This window comes from Hemitrygon akajei, chromosome 18 (assembly GCF_048418815.1).
Source record: "Hemitrygon akajei chromosome 18, sHemAka1.3, whole genome shotgun sequence".
NCBI classification, from domain to species: Eukaryota; Metazoa; Chordata; class Chondrichthyes; order Myliobatiformes; family Dasyatidae; genus Hemitrygon; species Hemitrygon akajei.
The window spans coordinates 47,642,464-47,659,526 of NC_133141.1; the positions used below are offsets into that span (position 1 = coordinate 47,642,464).

Genomic DNA, 17,063 nt, shown 5'->3' on the forward strand with positions numbered 1-17,063 from the left:
CAGTCCAGTCAAGATATGGGCAGAAGGCAGGAGATTAGGGCTGAGAGGAAAATTGGATCAGCCATGATGAAATGGTGGAGCAGACTCAATGGGCCAAATGACCTAACTATGCTCCTGTATCTTATGGTCTTATATGCCTGACCTGCTGAGTAACTCCAGCAGTTTGTGTATGTGGGACTGTTAAAATGCAAGGCGTAGCCAACTTCAGGCTTTCATCTCGATCAAGTACCCTTCCGACTTAGAAATTGCGCCCCCCCCCCCCCCATTGGTAGGTCTCTCAGAATCATAGAAGCAGAGCAAGTAGCTGTAGGTGTAGGCCATTCAGCCCTTCAGGCTTTCTCTGCTATTCACCTTGATCATGGTTGAGGTTTAGGGGGTGCAATTGCATAGTAGGGATTTCGAACCCTGCTGCTCATTATTCTCTTGTTTACTGTGATTTGGTTTAAATGCTGTAAGAACAACCTTCTGCAATGTTTAAGCTTACCAACAATTATTCCATGTTCTCATTTTGATCCTTTGCTTTCAGTCACTGAGTGTCCACCCCCACCACCTCCTCCTGACTACATGATTGACTTTGACGAATGTCCACCCCCACCTCCTCCTATAGACTACTTAGATGACAATCACTTGATACCACCCAACTACATCGAGAAAGGTAATGCTGGGATTTTGTTTAGTTTTCATAATATTCATTTTCTTCTAAATGTAGAATCAGAATCAGGTTTATTATCACCGGCATGTGATGTGAAAATTGTTAACTTAGCAGCAGCAGTTCAATGCAATACGTAATCTAGCAGAGAGAGAGAAAAATAATAATAATAAATAAAATAAAACATAATAAATAAACAAGTAAATCAATTATGTATATTGAATAGATTTTTAAAAAACATGCAAAAACTGAAATACTGTATATTAAAAAGAAAAGTGAGGTTGTGTTTAAGGGTTCAATGTCCATTTAGGAATCAGATGGCAGAGGGGAAGAAGCTGTTCCTGAATCACTGAGTGTGTGCCTTCAGGCTTCTGTATCTCCTACCCAATGGTAACAGTGAGAAAAAGGCATGCCCTGGGTGCTGGAGGTCCTTAATAATGGACGCTGCCTTTCTGAGACACGACACCCTGAAGACGTCCTGGGCACTTTATAGGCTAGTACCCAAGATGGAGCTGACTAGATTTACAACCCTCTGCAGCTTCTTTCGGTCCTGTGCGGTAGCCCCCCACCCCCCCATACCAGACAGTGATGCAGCCTGTCAGAATGTGCTCCATGGTACAACTATAGAAGTTTTTGAGTGTATTTGTTGACATGCCAAATCTCTTCTAATTCCTAATAAAGTATAGCTGCTGTCTTCCCTTCTTTATAACTACATCAATATGTTGGGACCAGGTTAGATCCTCAGACATCTTGACACCCAGGAACTTGAAACTGCTCACTCTCTCCTGCTCCCTATGAGGATTGGTATGTGTTCCTTCATCTTATCCTTCCTGAAGTCCACAATCAGCTCTTTCATCTTACTGATGTTGAGTGCCAGGTTGTTGCTACGGCACCATTCCACTAGTTGGCATATCTCACTCCTGTACGCCCTCTTGTCACTACCTGAGATTCTACCAACAATAGTTGTATTGTCAGCAAATTTATAGATGGTATTTGAGCTATGCCTAGCCACACAGTCCTGGGTATATAGAGATTAGAGCAGTGGGCTAAACACACATCCCTGAGGTGCTAATAGTATTTTACGTCACAATTGCCGTATTTGTAAAGTCAATTTAATAATTAGCAAGATTAATCTAGAGCAGAGGTTTCCGACCTTTTTTATGCCATGCACCCCTATCATTAACCATCGTGTCGGTGGACCTCAGGTTGGGAAGCCCTGATCTAGCTTTTGACTTAACCAGTGGGAAACAAATACTGTAGTAGATAATTGATGATCTATTTCATTTATATTCATATTTCCATAAGTATAAACTCTAGTTGTTCAGCAGTAATGCAGACTGAAAGTGTTTATTAAGGCCTAGGTAATTAGATTTATATATTATTGGTTTGGAGGCCACTTTCAAGTAAAGCCCCACAGAATGCATATGGACCTGGTGCAGTGTCGACTTAAAATCTTCACTGGACTGGCTGTTACCTTTTTTTTTGCCTTATCATCACTCCTTCCCCCAGCCCACTTCCCTCCCCTTTCCCCAAAACCTTCACATCCCTGGCTTCTTAAAGTTAATGCTCTTCTAGTTTTCACTGGGTGCCTTTGAAATTTACATCAATTCAGCTTCTTCCCAGAAAAATGTTATTGATGTCCCTTTATGTTTTCCCATTAGTTATAGTACACTTGTGCTTATCCTTGCCTGAATCTGCCTTGTAAAATTACAGTTAGTTATAAAAGCTATCTCCTATCTATTTTGCCTGTCTGATTAATACAGAGTTTATACTAATAACATACCTTTCTCTGCCATAGAATAACACATTAGAATGCAAAAACAAACTAGATTCAGGCAAGTCAATATCAACAGTAAAGTTTTTTCCTGTGTTAGTGAAGGTATTTTTGTGCATATATTTCTGCTTCACTTTACTGGCTGGTTTCTTGAATCAATACTTTGTGTCACACAACACTTAAATGCTCTTCTGCTTTCCTCCATCACCCCAACCCCCATCTCTCTCCACACCTCAGTTGTTGCACTCTATGCCTACAAAAAGAGCTGTGAAGAAGATTTGACGTTTGAAGAAGGAGAAATTATCTATGTCATCCAAAAGAATGAAAATGGATGGTGTCAAGGTGTCCTCAATGGCATAACTGGTTACTTTCCTGGAAACTACGTACAATTGATCAACTAACACAATGAGCAGCAGGAAGGCCTCGTAAGAATCACCAGCATTTGGTGGAATTAGTCATGTAAAACAATCCATCTGTTTAGATTTTCTCATGTAAACTTTCCTGTAGAAGGAGCATTAGTGTTCTTTTTATTTTATGGGCAAGGTTGATGCCTCTTATATTTTTTAGCTGACTGATGTCTAGAGATTACAAATGCCACTTAGCACAATGAAGCTTGTTTGCTTGCAGATCCATTCTCAATGTTTCTGTTTTTGAAGCATGAGATAATCTTTGAATGGTGCAGAGTGATTATAAACTCTTAGCCAATAGCAACTTCACAATAACTAGGACATTAATCTGAACTGTACTTTCTCTTTTAAGGACAAAATGATAGTGTCTGATACCACCTGTTTATTCTATACCTATAAAGTCAAGCCTGTAAAAGTTTAAAAGAGAAATGCCGAGTCACATGCTCCTATAAAACACACTGAAGAAATGAAGATTTTTGTCTTTTAGTATATACAGTGGATTCCGGTTTATCGGGGTAACCGCTTATTTGGGCCAACTCTTAAACACCAAAAAGTAATCAAGTAAATTGTCATTTGTGTGGCCATTAGAAACTACAACATGTTTAGAGTGAGCAGTTTTTAAATAGTGTCAGTTGCATGTGTTTGTGTTCAAAAAGCAGTAATTTTTGTCACTGATAGTTGGTGAGAAAAAAACAGCAAGACAATTCAGAGCTGTTTTACTTACTGAAGTTTCAAGCATTCAGGCTTGGAGATGACAGAAACGGCCAGGAGTGAAAATGAAACTATTTCACTACTTCAACAAGTTAGGAACTATGAAGAATTTGAAGGTATTGACAATCATCTACATACAATGTTATTGACAATTGCATCCTCCAAACCTTCATTTTCATTGTAACATTCGAATACATAATTTGTTACTCAGTTAAACATTAGTCTGTCTTTTTGATACATTTTTAACTATTTCCATGTAACTTAGTCTGATTGGGGCAGTCACTTAATTGGGCAAATGTAATGGCTCCGATATATTGTATCCCAATTAACTGGAATCCATTGTAATTTGAAGTGATAGAATGGGCCATTAAATCCTGGATATTCTAAATAGTTTGAGTTCGTAAAGGCTGAATGAAGTAACATTATCATTGCAACCCAAAGTGGAAATGATTGGAAATTCTTCAGGCAATCATGCTTGGTTGACAAGAGCTGTAAGCAACCGAGTTTTATTTTATGCACATAAATTATATGTTACTATTCTGCACTTATCATAACTTTCTGGAGAAATTACCCTGCTTTTATTAGGAGGAGATGGTTACATTTCTGAATAAATTGGCTTTGCTGTTTATGATTTCTGTGAGTCCAGCTAATTGACTAGCATATTTTTGCCATCAAATTAGTGATAAGTCAAGGTTAAGTATTCCTGTATAGTTCTTCACCACATGATGTTTTTTGTATCTAGCACATATTTAAGCAAACAATGTACTTGCATTTATATAATGCCTTTCACACCTTCAAGATGTTCAAAGCACTTTGAATCCAGCAATCTGCTTTTTGAAGTGCAGTCATTGTTGCAATGCAAGAACCAGAACAGAAAATTTGCATATTCCATGATTGCAAAAACAACAGAAAGATCAAACCAGATAGTTTGTTATATTGATGTTGGTAGAGAAATACATATTGGTCTATGTGCTAGTATTCTGCTGTTGCTATTAAATTTAAGATTTACAGTTCTTTTACTACATTTGTGTCCAGGGAGAACTCCCCAGCAATTTATAACAATGGTATAGGGTCTGCCTTTATCCGAGTGGGCTCAATAAACTTGTTAAGCTGGTGTAGGAATCGTCAACAACGTGCTAGATATTTCTATCTAAGCTATGTGTTTAGTTCTTAGAAATGTACTTGAACCTAAAAAGCCTTGAATTTCTGAATGAAAAGAACTGAACTTCTTCCACTTAAAGCACAGCTTTGATGTGTGTGAATCAGTGTAGAAGTGCTTTAAGGAATGTATGTCACCAACAAGGTAGAATGATTTCAGTAAGAGTTAATTCAAGGAGGAGCTTAGTACTGATGTAGATTTGTAGCAGTAAGTCTACAGTCTGCTACACATAATGGTAACTTCCAATGGTTAAAAAGTGGAGGCTTTCATTATCCTGGATGTGTAAAAGAACAAGGCAAATTATCCAAAAATATTCAATGCTATTTAGCATACTCGATATTAAGAGTAGCAACAAATACAAAAAGTCACAAAAATCACATTCTTACATTGCAATACAAAATTATCTAAGTACACATGCTAATTGTTAATCTATCATGATTATTTTACTACATTTATAACTTTTAATATGTTCTTTAATTAATAAATAAATATTCAAAAATACTCTATTGCAATATCTGTCAGTTTTAATGCATTGCCAGTATTGGGTAAAGTGTGACTGGCTTTAATACTCCTGTTAACCAGAGCTGAGCTTTACCTAATGGTTGTTGAAGAGATGGTGAATTCCATTACTGTTAATGGTAGGGCTGTTTCTCTAGCAGCAGTGATGATACAATGGTTTCTACATTTTATCTTCAATATCTATGTTTTCTTTCAGTTATCAGTTTTTTTTCTCATATTTGTACATTTACTGTGAATGTAATGCTATTGTTATTGAGCAGTCAATAGAGGAATACTTCAGTTGGGTTGCCTTCAATGGCACAATGATCATGTGCCAGAATGGAATTGGTAGGGTAATTCTCTGTCACTCATATCTGGACATTGTTCACCACTGTAAGTGAATGGTTTTATTTTATGGAAAAAAAAACTGGCATGAGTTCCATCCATTTTCACATATATCCCATCACAGTCTAATCTTGCTTTATTTTAAAGTGGACTGTAGACAGTGGTGTCATTGTCTGATTCACTTTCTGGCCTGCCTTGGATGGCCCAGGCTCTGAAAGCACTGGCCCCTCCAGCTGACAGATTGTCTAAGCTGCTGAACTGACCCTTCATGACGCCCTTTTTGATGCACTTCATTGCCTAGGCCTCCGTGTGCTTTGCCCGTCGCTCTGTTTGGTTCCTAATGCCTGACAGGGTGTAACAATTGCCAACAAACACTTTTGTGTTTCTGTTAGGAGAAAGACATATTTCTTTACAGTACAAACTAAAATGTGAATCATCTTTCTTTCTATGTTTTTGGTTACTTTTACTTTTCTGTCTTACTGTTCACCTGGTGAAACGGAATTTAATTTTTAAAAATGCGGAACTAAGACAAGGCCAACAGTTAGTGTTGGCATTCTTCAATACTGAACACTGCTGCAGAAGATTCATTGTTTTAACTTAAAGGTTAATCTTTGTTAGCCAAAATAATGTTTAGCAGAATATCTTATTGTCATATCAAATAATTACTAGCTGAAAATAGTCAATTATAATTTCTGTATAGTAAAATTATTATATTTTTTATATTTGGTTAACTCACTGCAAAATTACTTTGTTTTTATATAACATTTGCAAAATACTCTTTTCTGAACATATAATTAGATGAATGAGTTATTGCTTATTTATGGTATGCTTTAAAAATAATTGTGACAAATGAAATTGAGGGGAGATTTAATTGTGGTGCATAAAGGGGTAATATGGTGAATGCTGAGGACCTATTTCCCTTAGAAGAGAGACATTTAACCAGGAGCCTTAACTTCAAGTGAGTTGGCGGAAGGATTAGTGAGGAGTAGAAAAAAAGGTATTTTAATCAACGAATGGTAGGTGAATGCAAGTTAATGTCTGGAAGTGTGGTGAAGGCAGTCACGCTCACCACACTTAGAAAGTATCAGGAACAAGAGGTGTGAAATGAGACTAAGCTTGTGGCATAACGTGGACTTAATGGATTGAAAGGCCTCTTTCTGGACTATTATATATTATGTTTATTGCACAGCCATCTCCTTGCAGGGTTATGTGTGGAGTAATGACTGGGTGGAGCATGGGTACTTGAGTCCTTCAGTAATTGTTACAACTTCAAGGTTGCAAGTACTATATGTAGATGATTTTTTTCTATGTGTGCAATTAATGTGACCCTTCAAAGTGGTCAGAACTAAATACCTGTGCATATCCCTGTGTCTTTCAAAGAGGTAAAGGCTTCAACAATACAGCTTCTAAGGTTTTCTTTTCTGCTGAGCTAATGGATTTATTGTAACATTTTAATGATGGCAAGGATTCATATCTTTAAGAACTTGAAATAAAATAAATGCTGTGATTTTGCCAATACAGTTTGCAATGTCTATCTTTATATTACACACAACACCTGGTACGGGGCAACACACACCAGATACTGGAGGAACTCAGCAGGTCATGCGGCATCTATGGAATAAAGAATCAACATTTCAGGCCAAGACCTTTCCTCAGGACACAGTTTTTTTCTGTCCTGTAAATGTTATGATTCTATGAACATGCTTGACAGAAATTTTTAGAACTAATGGTGTTTCTCATAATCAGAATCAAAATCAGGACTAATATCATGTGTCATGAAATTTGTTGCGTTTTATATTCAATTAAATAAGTAGTGCAAAATAGTGAGAGTGTTCATGGGACAGTTCATTGTCCATTTAGAAATCTGATGGAAGAGGGGAAGAAGCTTTTGCTAAAACATTGTATGTGCCTTCAGGTTCCTGTGTCTCCACCCTTTATGGTAACAAGGCAGAGATGGAAAGTCCTGGGTGATGGGGGTGCTTAGTGATGGACGCCACCTTTTTGAGGCATTGATAAACAACAATAACAACAACTACAGGGTGTCCCAATGATCTTCCCAGGAATATAATCAATATTAAGTCAGATCATACTCGCTTGTGAGCAGTAATTCATTGGCGACAAGCTGGTAAGTCTCAAACATGGTCTTCGTCACTCTTCTGACTTCTACACATGTGCATGTATATGAGCTTGAGATTGAATTGTGATTTATCTGACCCCATTGTTCTGCTCAGTACCAAGGCTAATGGTGGATCACTGATGTCCCAAGCTAGGCCTTCAGTTTCATATCAGGGACAGTTAAAAATGCAGCAAGGCTCCAATTATTTATTGGCCTGAAATTCAAAGGTAAATGCAGCAAATTGGTTTATTTATTTTGCATTTTCTTATTGTGGTAGGTACTTGTTTAGTGAAGCCTTTTTACTTCCACTTTCAAGATAATTGCAGTTCTAATAATTTCCTGACAGTGGCAGTGCAGAGCTATTATAAATCTCAGAGCAGCCATTATAAAGAGAAACTAGAAAGGATTTTGTTTTGTTCATTTTGTCATAAAATTAAGTTGAAAGGTTAATTATATGTTATATGAACAGTCATTGACCAATCTTCCAATAAACTATCTGTAGTTCTTAGATGTGATATTTCCAACATATACTAGGAGCTTATAAGAGGTAATTTTGGGTATTAAAACACAGATTAAAACTGTTTTACTTAAATGAATGTTAATCCATTGAACAAAAATAATTTGAATGAAGAATGGAATTTGTTTGGATCATTAGTCATAAAACCTTGTTAAACTTTGTTTTAATACATCGAGTTTGCTCCCTCATTACCTCTGCATTCCAAAACAGAGTTCACATTTTACACCAGACTGTAGCCTAGAAATTACTTCTCCTTCTTCTTGGGGAGTTCTTCAGGGCTGAAGATGACTTCTTTCCAGTTTGTTTCTGTGGACTGGATTCTCATGGGAGTCATGATATTTGAGGTGTTAGCTCCATGTCTCAGAAACATACAGGAAGGCAGCAATCATTGCTATTTTGTTTATTATGAGTTTTGTGCAGGCTTTTAGGGCACGATCTTCAAACCAAATTTTCTTTAGATAGCCAGTTGGCTGTGCTGAAAGAGAATGTCATTATGATTTCTTTTTGTCAAATACATTAATCAGAAAACTACAGTCCAGTAATTAAGAATACAGCTGTTAGAACTTGCAAAGGCAGAAATGTTTGAACTTTAAATTTTCTGATATTCCAAAGATTTTCTAATCAATAGTGAGGTCAGGATATTAATATGTTGCTAACCGCCTCATTGATAATGACAAAAACACTTCATAATCATAAATCAAACAGAAAATGTTGGAAGTTTTAATAGGTTAGACATGATCAGTAGAAAGAGAATCACCAATCTGAATGTTGATACCCATCTCTATTTAACCTCCTGAGTACTTTCAGCATTTTATGGATTTAATTTTAGATTTCCAGCATCTGTGTTATTTGACTTTTCCATTACTTTATAGTTATGGACCAATGGACTCCTTGCCTTCTCCTTTCATGCTTCTTGAACCTCTGTGGTGAATCGGGGCATCATTTATTCCAGTTCCTACCTCTGCCTCCTACGGGAGTAATTGGACTGAGACTAATGTTAGATGGAGTGTAGAACATTATATTCTCCTTTTGAATGACTACAATGTCAGAAACAAAAGGTCCAGAAAAGCATGAACTGAAGAATGTTTTGGATGACTCGCAGGAGAGAAGAATTGTTATCCTTTCAAATTCATGTTTCCAATTGAAACAGCCAGGTTCACCCAATAACGGTAATGCAATTGCATTGCATGTTTGTCTTCCTTAAAAAAGCATGGACCATCAGGTAGATGACATTTTGAACATACCTTTCTATAGTTTAAACCATCCTACTGCAAGCTCTTAACCAATGAATGTTTACCCCGAGAATCTCATTTTCGTCTTTGAGTTTTGGAGTGAACAGAACTTCTAGAGCACAGTGATGATATTTGAATTAACCAGCTGGTAACATAGAGGCCTGAACTAACAATGCAGAGAGGTGGGTTCGAATTCCATCAGGGCAGCTGTGAAGTTTTAAACTCAGTCAATAATCTCGCATTAGGTTGATGCACCATCAATAACTCTCTGAGACGGGAGGCGAGATATCGGCTTTTATTGACTGGAAGAAAGAACAAGCAGCAATTGACCACCATACTACATCCTGGAGACTGAGGACAGGGCTCAGGCCTCAATCACCTTTATACCGGGGTCTGTGGGAGGAGCCACGGTCAGTGGGAGGAGCCACAGGAGCAGTCAGCAGGGGGGCATGTCCAGACAGGTATATGTAATTCACCACATAGGTAAAGCACCTGAAGGCCAGAAGGGCCTGTTCCATGCAGTATATCTAAATAAAAATAAAAAATAACTTTCATCTGGGCCATGAGGGTCCTTCAGTGGAGAAAACCTGCCCTCCTTAACTGACCTGATGTTATGCTACTCCAGATCCACACCATGTGGCTGAGAGTTAAAATATCCTCTGAAGCACACACTCTATTATCTTGCCCTATTGTCTTGTTTATTATTTATTATAATGCCTGCAATGTTTTGTGCACTTTATGCAGTCCTGGGTAGGTCTGTAGTCTAGTGTAATTTTTTTCTGTGTTGTTTTTTATGTAGTTCAGTCTAGTTTTTGTACTGTGTCATGTAACACCATGGTCCCGAAAAACGTTGTCTCATTTTTACTATGTACTGTACCAGCAGTTATGGTCGAAATGACAATAAAAGTGACTTGACTTGACTACTGTTCGTCATCTCCTTCTGAGGTGCAATCAGTGATGAGCTATAAATGTTGGCCTTGCTAGAGATACCTAGATCACAAAAAGTGAACAATTCAAATAAAACACCATGGCTCCAGTTTTGACATTGCTTTTTTGTCCAATATATGAGTAAAAAAATCATAAGCTGTAAACCAAAAGGCAGCAAAGGAATTGAGAATAAAGAGACATTAACAACAGAGTTAACAAAGGAGTCCTTTATATTGCAATGCACAATGTCATCAAAACATGTAGGAATAAAGCACTGATGGAGCTGCAGTCAGGGTTTCACATTGCTTTTTTATGTTGTTTTTTCTTAAGTCTCCTTTTAAGACGAATAAGATCCAGATATACAATTCGCCCTAAAACGGCGGAGGCACAGATGAGGCCTCCATGCATAGCTCCAGCTACCCCATTGGAAAAGACATCCTGACCTGCAAGAAAGTGAGGCAAGATAAGTGGATGATCACAGTTCTTGAAATAAAGGAATCAGAACCTGAGAAACTACTTGTGATGATTTTGAAATTTGCATCACTTATTTTTAGAACATCTGAATTCTTAAACATGTTATAACCATTGAGATTGCATAACTATTGTTTCTTAATTATTTTATGAGTTTGAACACAACAGGTAAATAATTAGGGCCTGAACCACACAATTAATTGGAAGTTTGACTCTTCCTAACAATCACCATGAAATCAACAATGTTATGAAATTGAAAGAGAAAATACTGGGGATACTCAACATTTGCAACTTATTCTTTGATCTGATGAAACTAGTTTGTCTCAGCTGCAAGAAAAGTTTAGTGAATACGTTCAAAACTTTTATCAGAGCTGAGACAGGTAGTTTTACTGATCTATGCCTGGGATATCTAGTCTTGGCAGGTAGTACTTGAACGGGACAGAAGGTACAAAAGGAAAAATACAAGCAGCAAAATTGAATGGGGCTCCTCTACCTCACAGTCGTGGGTGGCTCTAGTGCACTGAGTTATGAGACACAAATAACTCACATTCTTTTCTCATTATGGAACAACTGTTGTGCCATTCCTGAGATTTAAAAAAACTATATTGTGTAAGCTGTGATGGTCATAGTAATAAAAGGAAGCAGCCATAGAACAAAGGTCAAGTCCGGGCAGAGAAAATTGCACTATCCCATTAATGCAGTTTGAAGAATTGCAGGCTGGTCAGTGCTGCCAATATTGGTGGCTCCAAACACAGAAAGATCTGCATTGGAGAAGGAGAGTACTTGGCCGTTGGACTATAATAATAAGACATAAGAGAATCATTAGGTTATTTGGGTTTGTTGGCCCATTGAGTTTGGTCTGTATTACATTCATGGCAGATTCTTTAACCCCATTTTCCTGCCTTCTCCCTGTAATCCTTAATCCCTCTACCAATCAAGAACCTATCAATCTCTGCCTTAAATACATCAAAGATGGCCTCCTCAACCCTCTGTGGCAATGAATTCTGAAGAAATTCAGTTTTACAAGGACACCTCTTTACTCTGAGGATATGCCCTTGGATGCTACACTATCTTACTAATGTAAGTATCTTCTCCACATCCACTTTATTTAGGCCCCTCTGTATCCAGTAGATTTCAAATGAGATCCCTCTTTATCCTTCTGAACTCGAGGTATCGAGCTAGAGGCCTAGAGTAATCAAAGACTCCTCGAATATTAATCCTTTCATTCATGAGATTATTCTTCTAAAGCTCCCCTGGACTCTCTCCAAGGCCTGCACATCCTTCCCAAGATACCAGACCCAGAGTTTCTCACAATATTCCAAGGTGATCTGACCAACACCTTATGAAACATCAATAATACATCCTTGCTTTTATATTCTAGTTCATAATTCTATAAGTTCATTTTCGATTTTGTGTCTGCAAATACAGGGAGACATGTAACCAACACTCTTTCTTGACTAGCATAGACTCAGTGGAATACTTACCAGTGAGGTAAAGGTTTTTCACGGGAGTTTTTGCTCTGATAGAGGCTAAAACTTCAGGTGTGTACCGAGCGAGGTCCTGGTTGATACCAGACATCTCCCCACGAGGAGCAGCCAAGTAGTATTGATTACTGAGTGGAGTTGCAGCTTTGAAGTATTCAATCTAGGATTTGCACATATACATATTAAATAATTAAATCTCACTGGGATGACTGCATTGGCTTTCATTGCCGGACAACTTGTTAAAACAATGTCACATTATCGTCATATTGGTGAGCAAATACGACCATAATGTGACATTATGGTACTGCTGCTAGTAGAGCTCCTTCTTCTCAGCTCAAGTGAACCAGATTTACTCCAATATCTGGAGCCCACAGCCTCCTAGTAAACCTCTTCTGAATCATCTCCAAAGTCTCCACATCCTTTCTATAATGGGGTGACCAGTGCTGCATGCAATACTCCAAGTGCAGTCTAACCAAAGTTTTATATAAATACAACATGACTTCCTGATTCTCAGATTCTGTGCCTCTAGGTAAGCAGGGAGGGCTGAGATGCTCAGTCAGTGGTATGGTGGCTAGGTTAATGGACAATCATCCAGAAGTCATAGGCCACTGGTAGACATGAGTTTGTGTCCTGACAATTCAAAGTCAAAATTGAGTTTATTTAAAATATTTAAATATTTAAAGCTGGAATATTTAAAATTGGAGCCATCAAATGAATCTAGATCAACTTTAAAACAACCAGATTATTGTGCTATCCCATCTATTTCACTAATATCCTGGCCTGGTCTATATATGTCTCTACACCCTCTGACATGATGGGTTCTTTATTGCACCCTAAATGTTGCAGTAAGGCATTCAATTCAGCAAGCGATGAACAAGTAATACTGGCCTTTCCAGCAACAAGTTAAAGAAAAAGCATCATAATTATACCTTATCCTTTAACTGGGGAAATAAATCTATGGCCCAGTCTAATAGTTTCCTGGCAATGTCCATCTTCCATTTTTCATAATCTGCTCCTCTATTCTTTACTCTTTTGTCCTTCCATTCCTCGAACCAGTCATAGCGAGCCATGGTCAGAATTGTCATGCACGAATTTCCTGACAACGAGAAACACAAGACATTTTTCAAATGCTGAAAATCCAAAGTAACACACAAAAAATGCTGGAGAAATTCAGCAGGTCAGGCAACTTCTGTGAACAGGAATTAAAAACCAACATTTTGGACTGAGATCCTTCGTCAGTACCCTGGAAGGGTCTTGGCCCAAAATGTTAGCCTTTTATTCCTCTCCATCGATGCTGCCCAACCTGCTGAATTCCTCCAGTATTTGTTGTGTGTTACATTTGTTCTCCAGATAAAACATTAAAACCTGAAGCAATTCCATCCATTATTGCCCACTTAATCAAAGGTCAAGCCTACGTGTGTTAGTGTAAGAAAACCTCTTACCCTTGAATGCGTGTCTGAAGTAACATTCAGTCATCTTTAGAACTGGGAGTGATTAAGATATAAATAGAAAGATAATATAATGCCAAATAGTGCCAGTACAAAACAAATGCTGGGATGTCCAAAAATGTCAACACTTCTTGGTGCCTACAGTCATGTCCCTGTGATGACAATTATATCAGATCTGTTTAAACCTTCTTGTGCTGTTACTTTATTACGAATATGGTGGCTTTATTTGCAACACCTTTGTAATAAGATAGCCCAATTAACATGCAGCTACAGTTCGGCTCCAGCCGGTTCACGTGGGACTTCACACTGGCCGCCGTAGCCCAACCGCTTCTGGGTGCGGATATTTTTGCGGGCTCACAGCCTACTGGTCGACCTGCCCAGGAAGAGACTGGTTCACGCCGAGACCTTTCAGACGTTCTCCCTGGGAGAAGCCCAGTTGCCAGCCCCTCACCTCGACTCCATCACGCTGTCCGACAATGACTTCACCAGGGTCCTGGTGGATTTCCCATCGGTTCTGGCACCGCAGTTCACGGCAGCCATGCCCAGACATGGCGTACAGTACCACATCCCGACCCGGGACCACCCCTCCACGCCCGTGCTCGAAGGCTTCCCCCGGACAAGCTCCGACTGGCGAAGGAGGAGTTCAAGAGGATGGAGGAATTGGGGATCATACGGAGGTCCGACAGCCCATGGGCCTCCCCCCTGCACATGGTGTCCAAAGCGACAGGGGGCTGGAGACCATGCGGCGACTACCGCAGGCTGAATGAGACTACAACACCGGACCGCTACCCTATGCCGCACATTCAGGACTTTGCAGCAAACCTGCACGGCGCACGGATCTTCTCCAAGGTAGACCTCGTCCGAGGATAAGCCGCACAGACGTTCCAGCGGTTAATGGACGCGGTGGGACGCGACCTGGACTTCGCTTTCATCTATTTGGACGACATCCTCATAGCCAGCAGCAGTCGTCAGGAGCATCTGTCCCACCTCCGTCAACTCTATGCCCGACTGAGTGAATACGGCCTAACAATCAACTCGGCCAAATGCCAGTTCGGGCTCGACACCATCGACTTCCTGGGCCACAGGATTACTAAAGACGGGGCAACCCCTCTGCCCGCTAAGGTAGACGCAGTCCGCCATTTCCCCCGACCCACCACAATCAAAGGCCTTCAGGAATTTGTGGGTATGGTAAATTTCTACCACCGCTTCCTCCCTTCAGCTGCCCGAATCATGCGCCCCCTGTTCGCCCTGATGTCGGGTCCGGGCAAGGACGTTACCTGGGACGAGGAGTCCGCCGCCGCTTTCATTAAAACCAAAGAAGCCTTGGCAAACGCCACGATGCTAGTGCACCCCAGAATGGACGTCCCTACCGCCCTCACAGTGGACGCATTTAACACGGCAGTCGGTGGGGTACTGAAGCAACTCATCGCGGGTCGCCAGCAACCCCTGGCGTTTTTCAGCAAACACCTGCGACCACCCGAGCTCAAATACAGTGCTTTTGACCGGGAACTGTTGGCGTTATACCTGGCAATCCGGCATTTCAGGTACTTCTTAGAAGGTAGGCCCTTCACCGCGTTCACGGACCACAAGCCGCTTACCTTTACGTTCACGAAGGTGTCCGACCCCCCGGTCGTCCCGCCAGCAGCGCCATCTGTCCTACATCTCTGAATACACGACGGATGTCCGGCACGTCTCGGGTAAGGACAATGTCGTGGCGAACGCGCTCTCTCGCCCTAACATTCATGCCCTTTCCCAAGGGGTAGACTTTGAGGCGCTGGCAGAGGTACAGCAGGCAGATGAGGAGATCCCGAGTTACAGAACCGCAGTCTCCGGTTTGCAGCTCCAGGACCTCCCCGTAGGCCCAGGTGAGAGGACTCTACTCTGTGACGTCACCACCGGCCAACCCCGCCCCGTTGTCCCGGCAAACTGGCGGCGACGCATTTCCGACTCCATTCATAACTTAGCGCACCCCTCTATCAGGTCAACCGTCTGGATGGTCTCCAGCAGGTCCGTTTGGCACTGACTCCGCAAGCAGGTCCGTGAATGGGCCAGAACATGCATGCACTGCCAGACGGCCAAGGTGCAGCGGCACACCAAAGCTCTGCCGCAGCAGTTCTACCCCATTTCGACCACATTCATGTGGATATCGTGGGCCCACTGCCAGTGTCGCGAGGAGCGTGGCACCTCCTCACTATCATGGACCAGTTCACAAGATGGCCAGAGGCAATCCCGCTCACCGACACCACCTCCGAATCTTGCGCCCGGGCACTGATCGCCACCTGGGTATCTTGCTTTGGTGTACCGGCCCACATTACCTCCGACAGAGGCGCCCAGTTCACCTCCAGCCTGTGGTCAGCTATGGCCAGCCTTTTGGGGACACAGCTGCACCACACAACTGCCTACCACCCACAGTCGAACAGCCTGGTGGAGCGTTTCCACCGTCACCTAAAGTTGGCTCTCATGGCCTGCCTGAAAGGGCCTAACTGAGTGGATGAGCTTCCCTGGGTCCTACTCGGCATCCGCACGGCGCCCAAAGACGATCTGCACACCTTGTCGGCCGAGTTGGTGTACGGTGCACCCCTGGTCATCCCTGGGGAGTTCATACCAGCCCCAAGGGGGCACAAGGAAGGACCCGCAGCAGTCCTGGGCAGACTACGCAAGAGGCTCGGCAACCTGGCCCCCGTACCCACTTAGCAGCATGGGCAGAACCCGACCTGCGTACCCAAAGACCTGCAGAACTGTAAGTTTGTGTTTGTACGAAGGGGCGGGCATCGGCCACAGCTGCAACGGCCCTATGAGGGGCCATTTACGGTGCTCAGGAACAACGGGTCCATGTTCGTGCTGGACGTTGGGGGGAGAGAGGAGGTTTTCACGGTGGACCGACTCAAACCGGCCCATGTGGACGTGGCGCAACCGGTCGAGTTCCCGGCACCGCGGCGCAGGGGCCGACCTCCCAAACAGGGTCCGGCCCAGACTGTGGACACTGGGAGGTGTATCGCCGGTTCTGGGGGGGGGTTATGTGGCGACCCACTTCCTAGCGCACTCGAACCGGCTCACAAATAGCCAGCGCGCCGGCACAAAGGCCAGTCCCAAAAGGGCGCCAAGTCTGCTTCACCAACAAAGGGAAAAGCCTGCGGGGGATTGTGAGTACGTGCCCCCTACAGCATCCGCGCCCGGGGAGGGCGGGATCAGGGAGGCTTTAAAGCGAGGCCGCGAAGTTCGAATAAAATCTTCTTTAACTGCAGTTTACCGACTCCGTGTCGTTATTTTAGCCCTGCATGTAGCACACCGCTACAATATATGATTAATTAACAGGGCTGAAAGC

General features: G+C 41.7%; 2 protein-coding genes across 5 annotated transcripts in view; one reads left to right on the forward strand and one right to left on the reverse strand.

Moving 5' to 3' along the window:
* Positions 1-7,059, forward strand: part of LOC140741434 (abl interactor 2-like) — a 53,710-nt gene extending 46,651 nt beyond the window's left edge. For all 3 annotated transcript variants that reach the window (XM_073071611.1, XM_073071612.1, XM_073071613.1), the window contains 2 exons: positions 527-655; positions 2,661-7,059. In XM_073071611.1, coding sequence (XP_072927712.1) covers positions 527-655; positions 2,661-2,824 — 293 coding nt within the window. In that variant the 3' untranslated portion in view covers positions 2,825-7,059. The remainder of the gene's footprint in view (positions 1-526; positions 656-2,660) is intronic.
* Positions 7,060-10,564: 3,505 nt separating this feature from the next.
* Positions 10,565-17,063, reverse strand: part of LOC140741436 (all-trans-retinol 13,14-reductase-like) — a 34,850-nt gene continuing 28,351 nt past the window's right edge. For both annotated transcript variants that reach the window (XM_073071615.1, XM_073071614.1), the window contains 3 exons: positions 13,220-13,386; positions 12,291-12,450; positions 10,565-10,778 (listed from right to left, as the gene is read on the reverse strand). In XM_073071615.1, the coding sequence (XP_072927716.1) occupies positions 10,633-10,778; positions 12,291-12,450; positions 13,220-13,386 (473 nt within the window). In that variant the 3' untranslated portion in view covers positions 10,565-10,632. The remainder of the gene's footprint in view (positions 10,779-12,290; positions 12,451-13,219; positions 13,387-17,063) is intronic.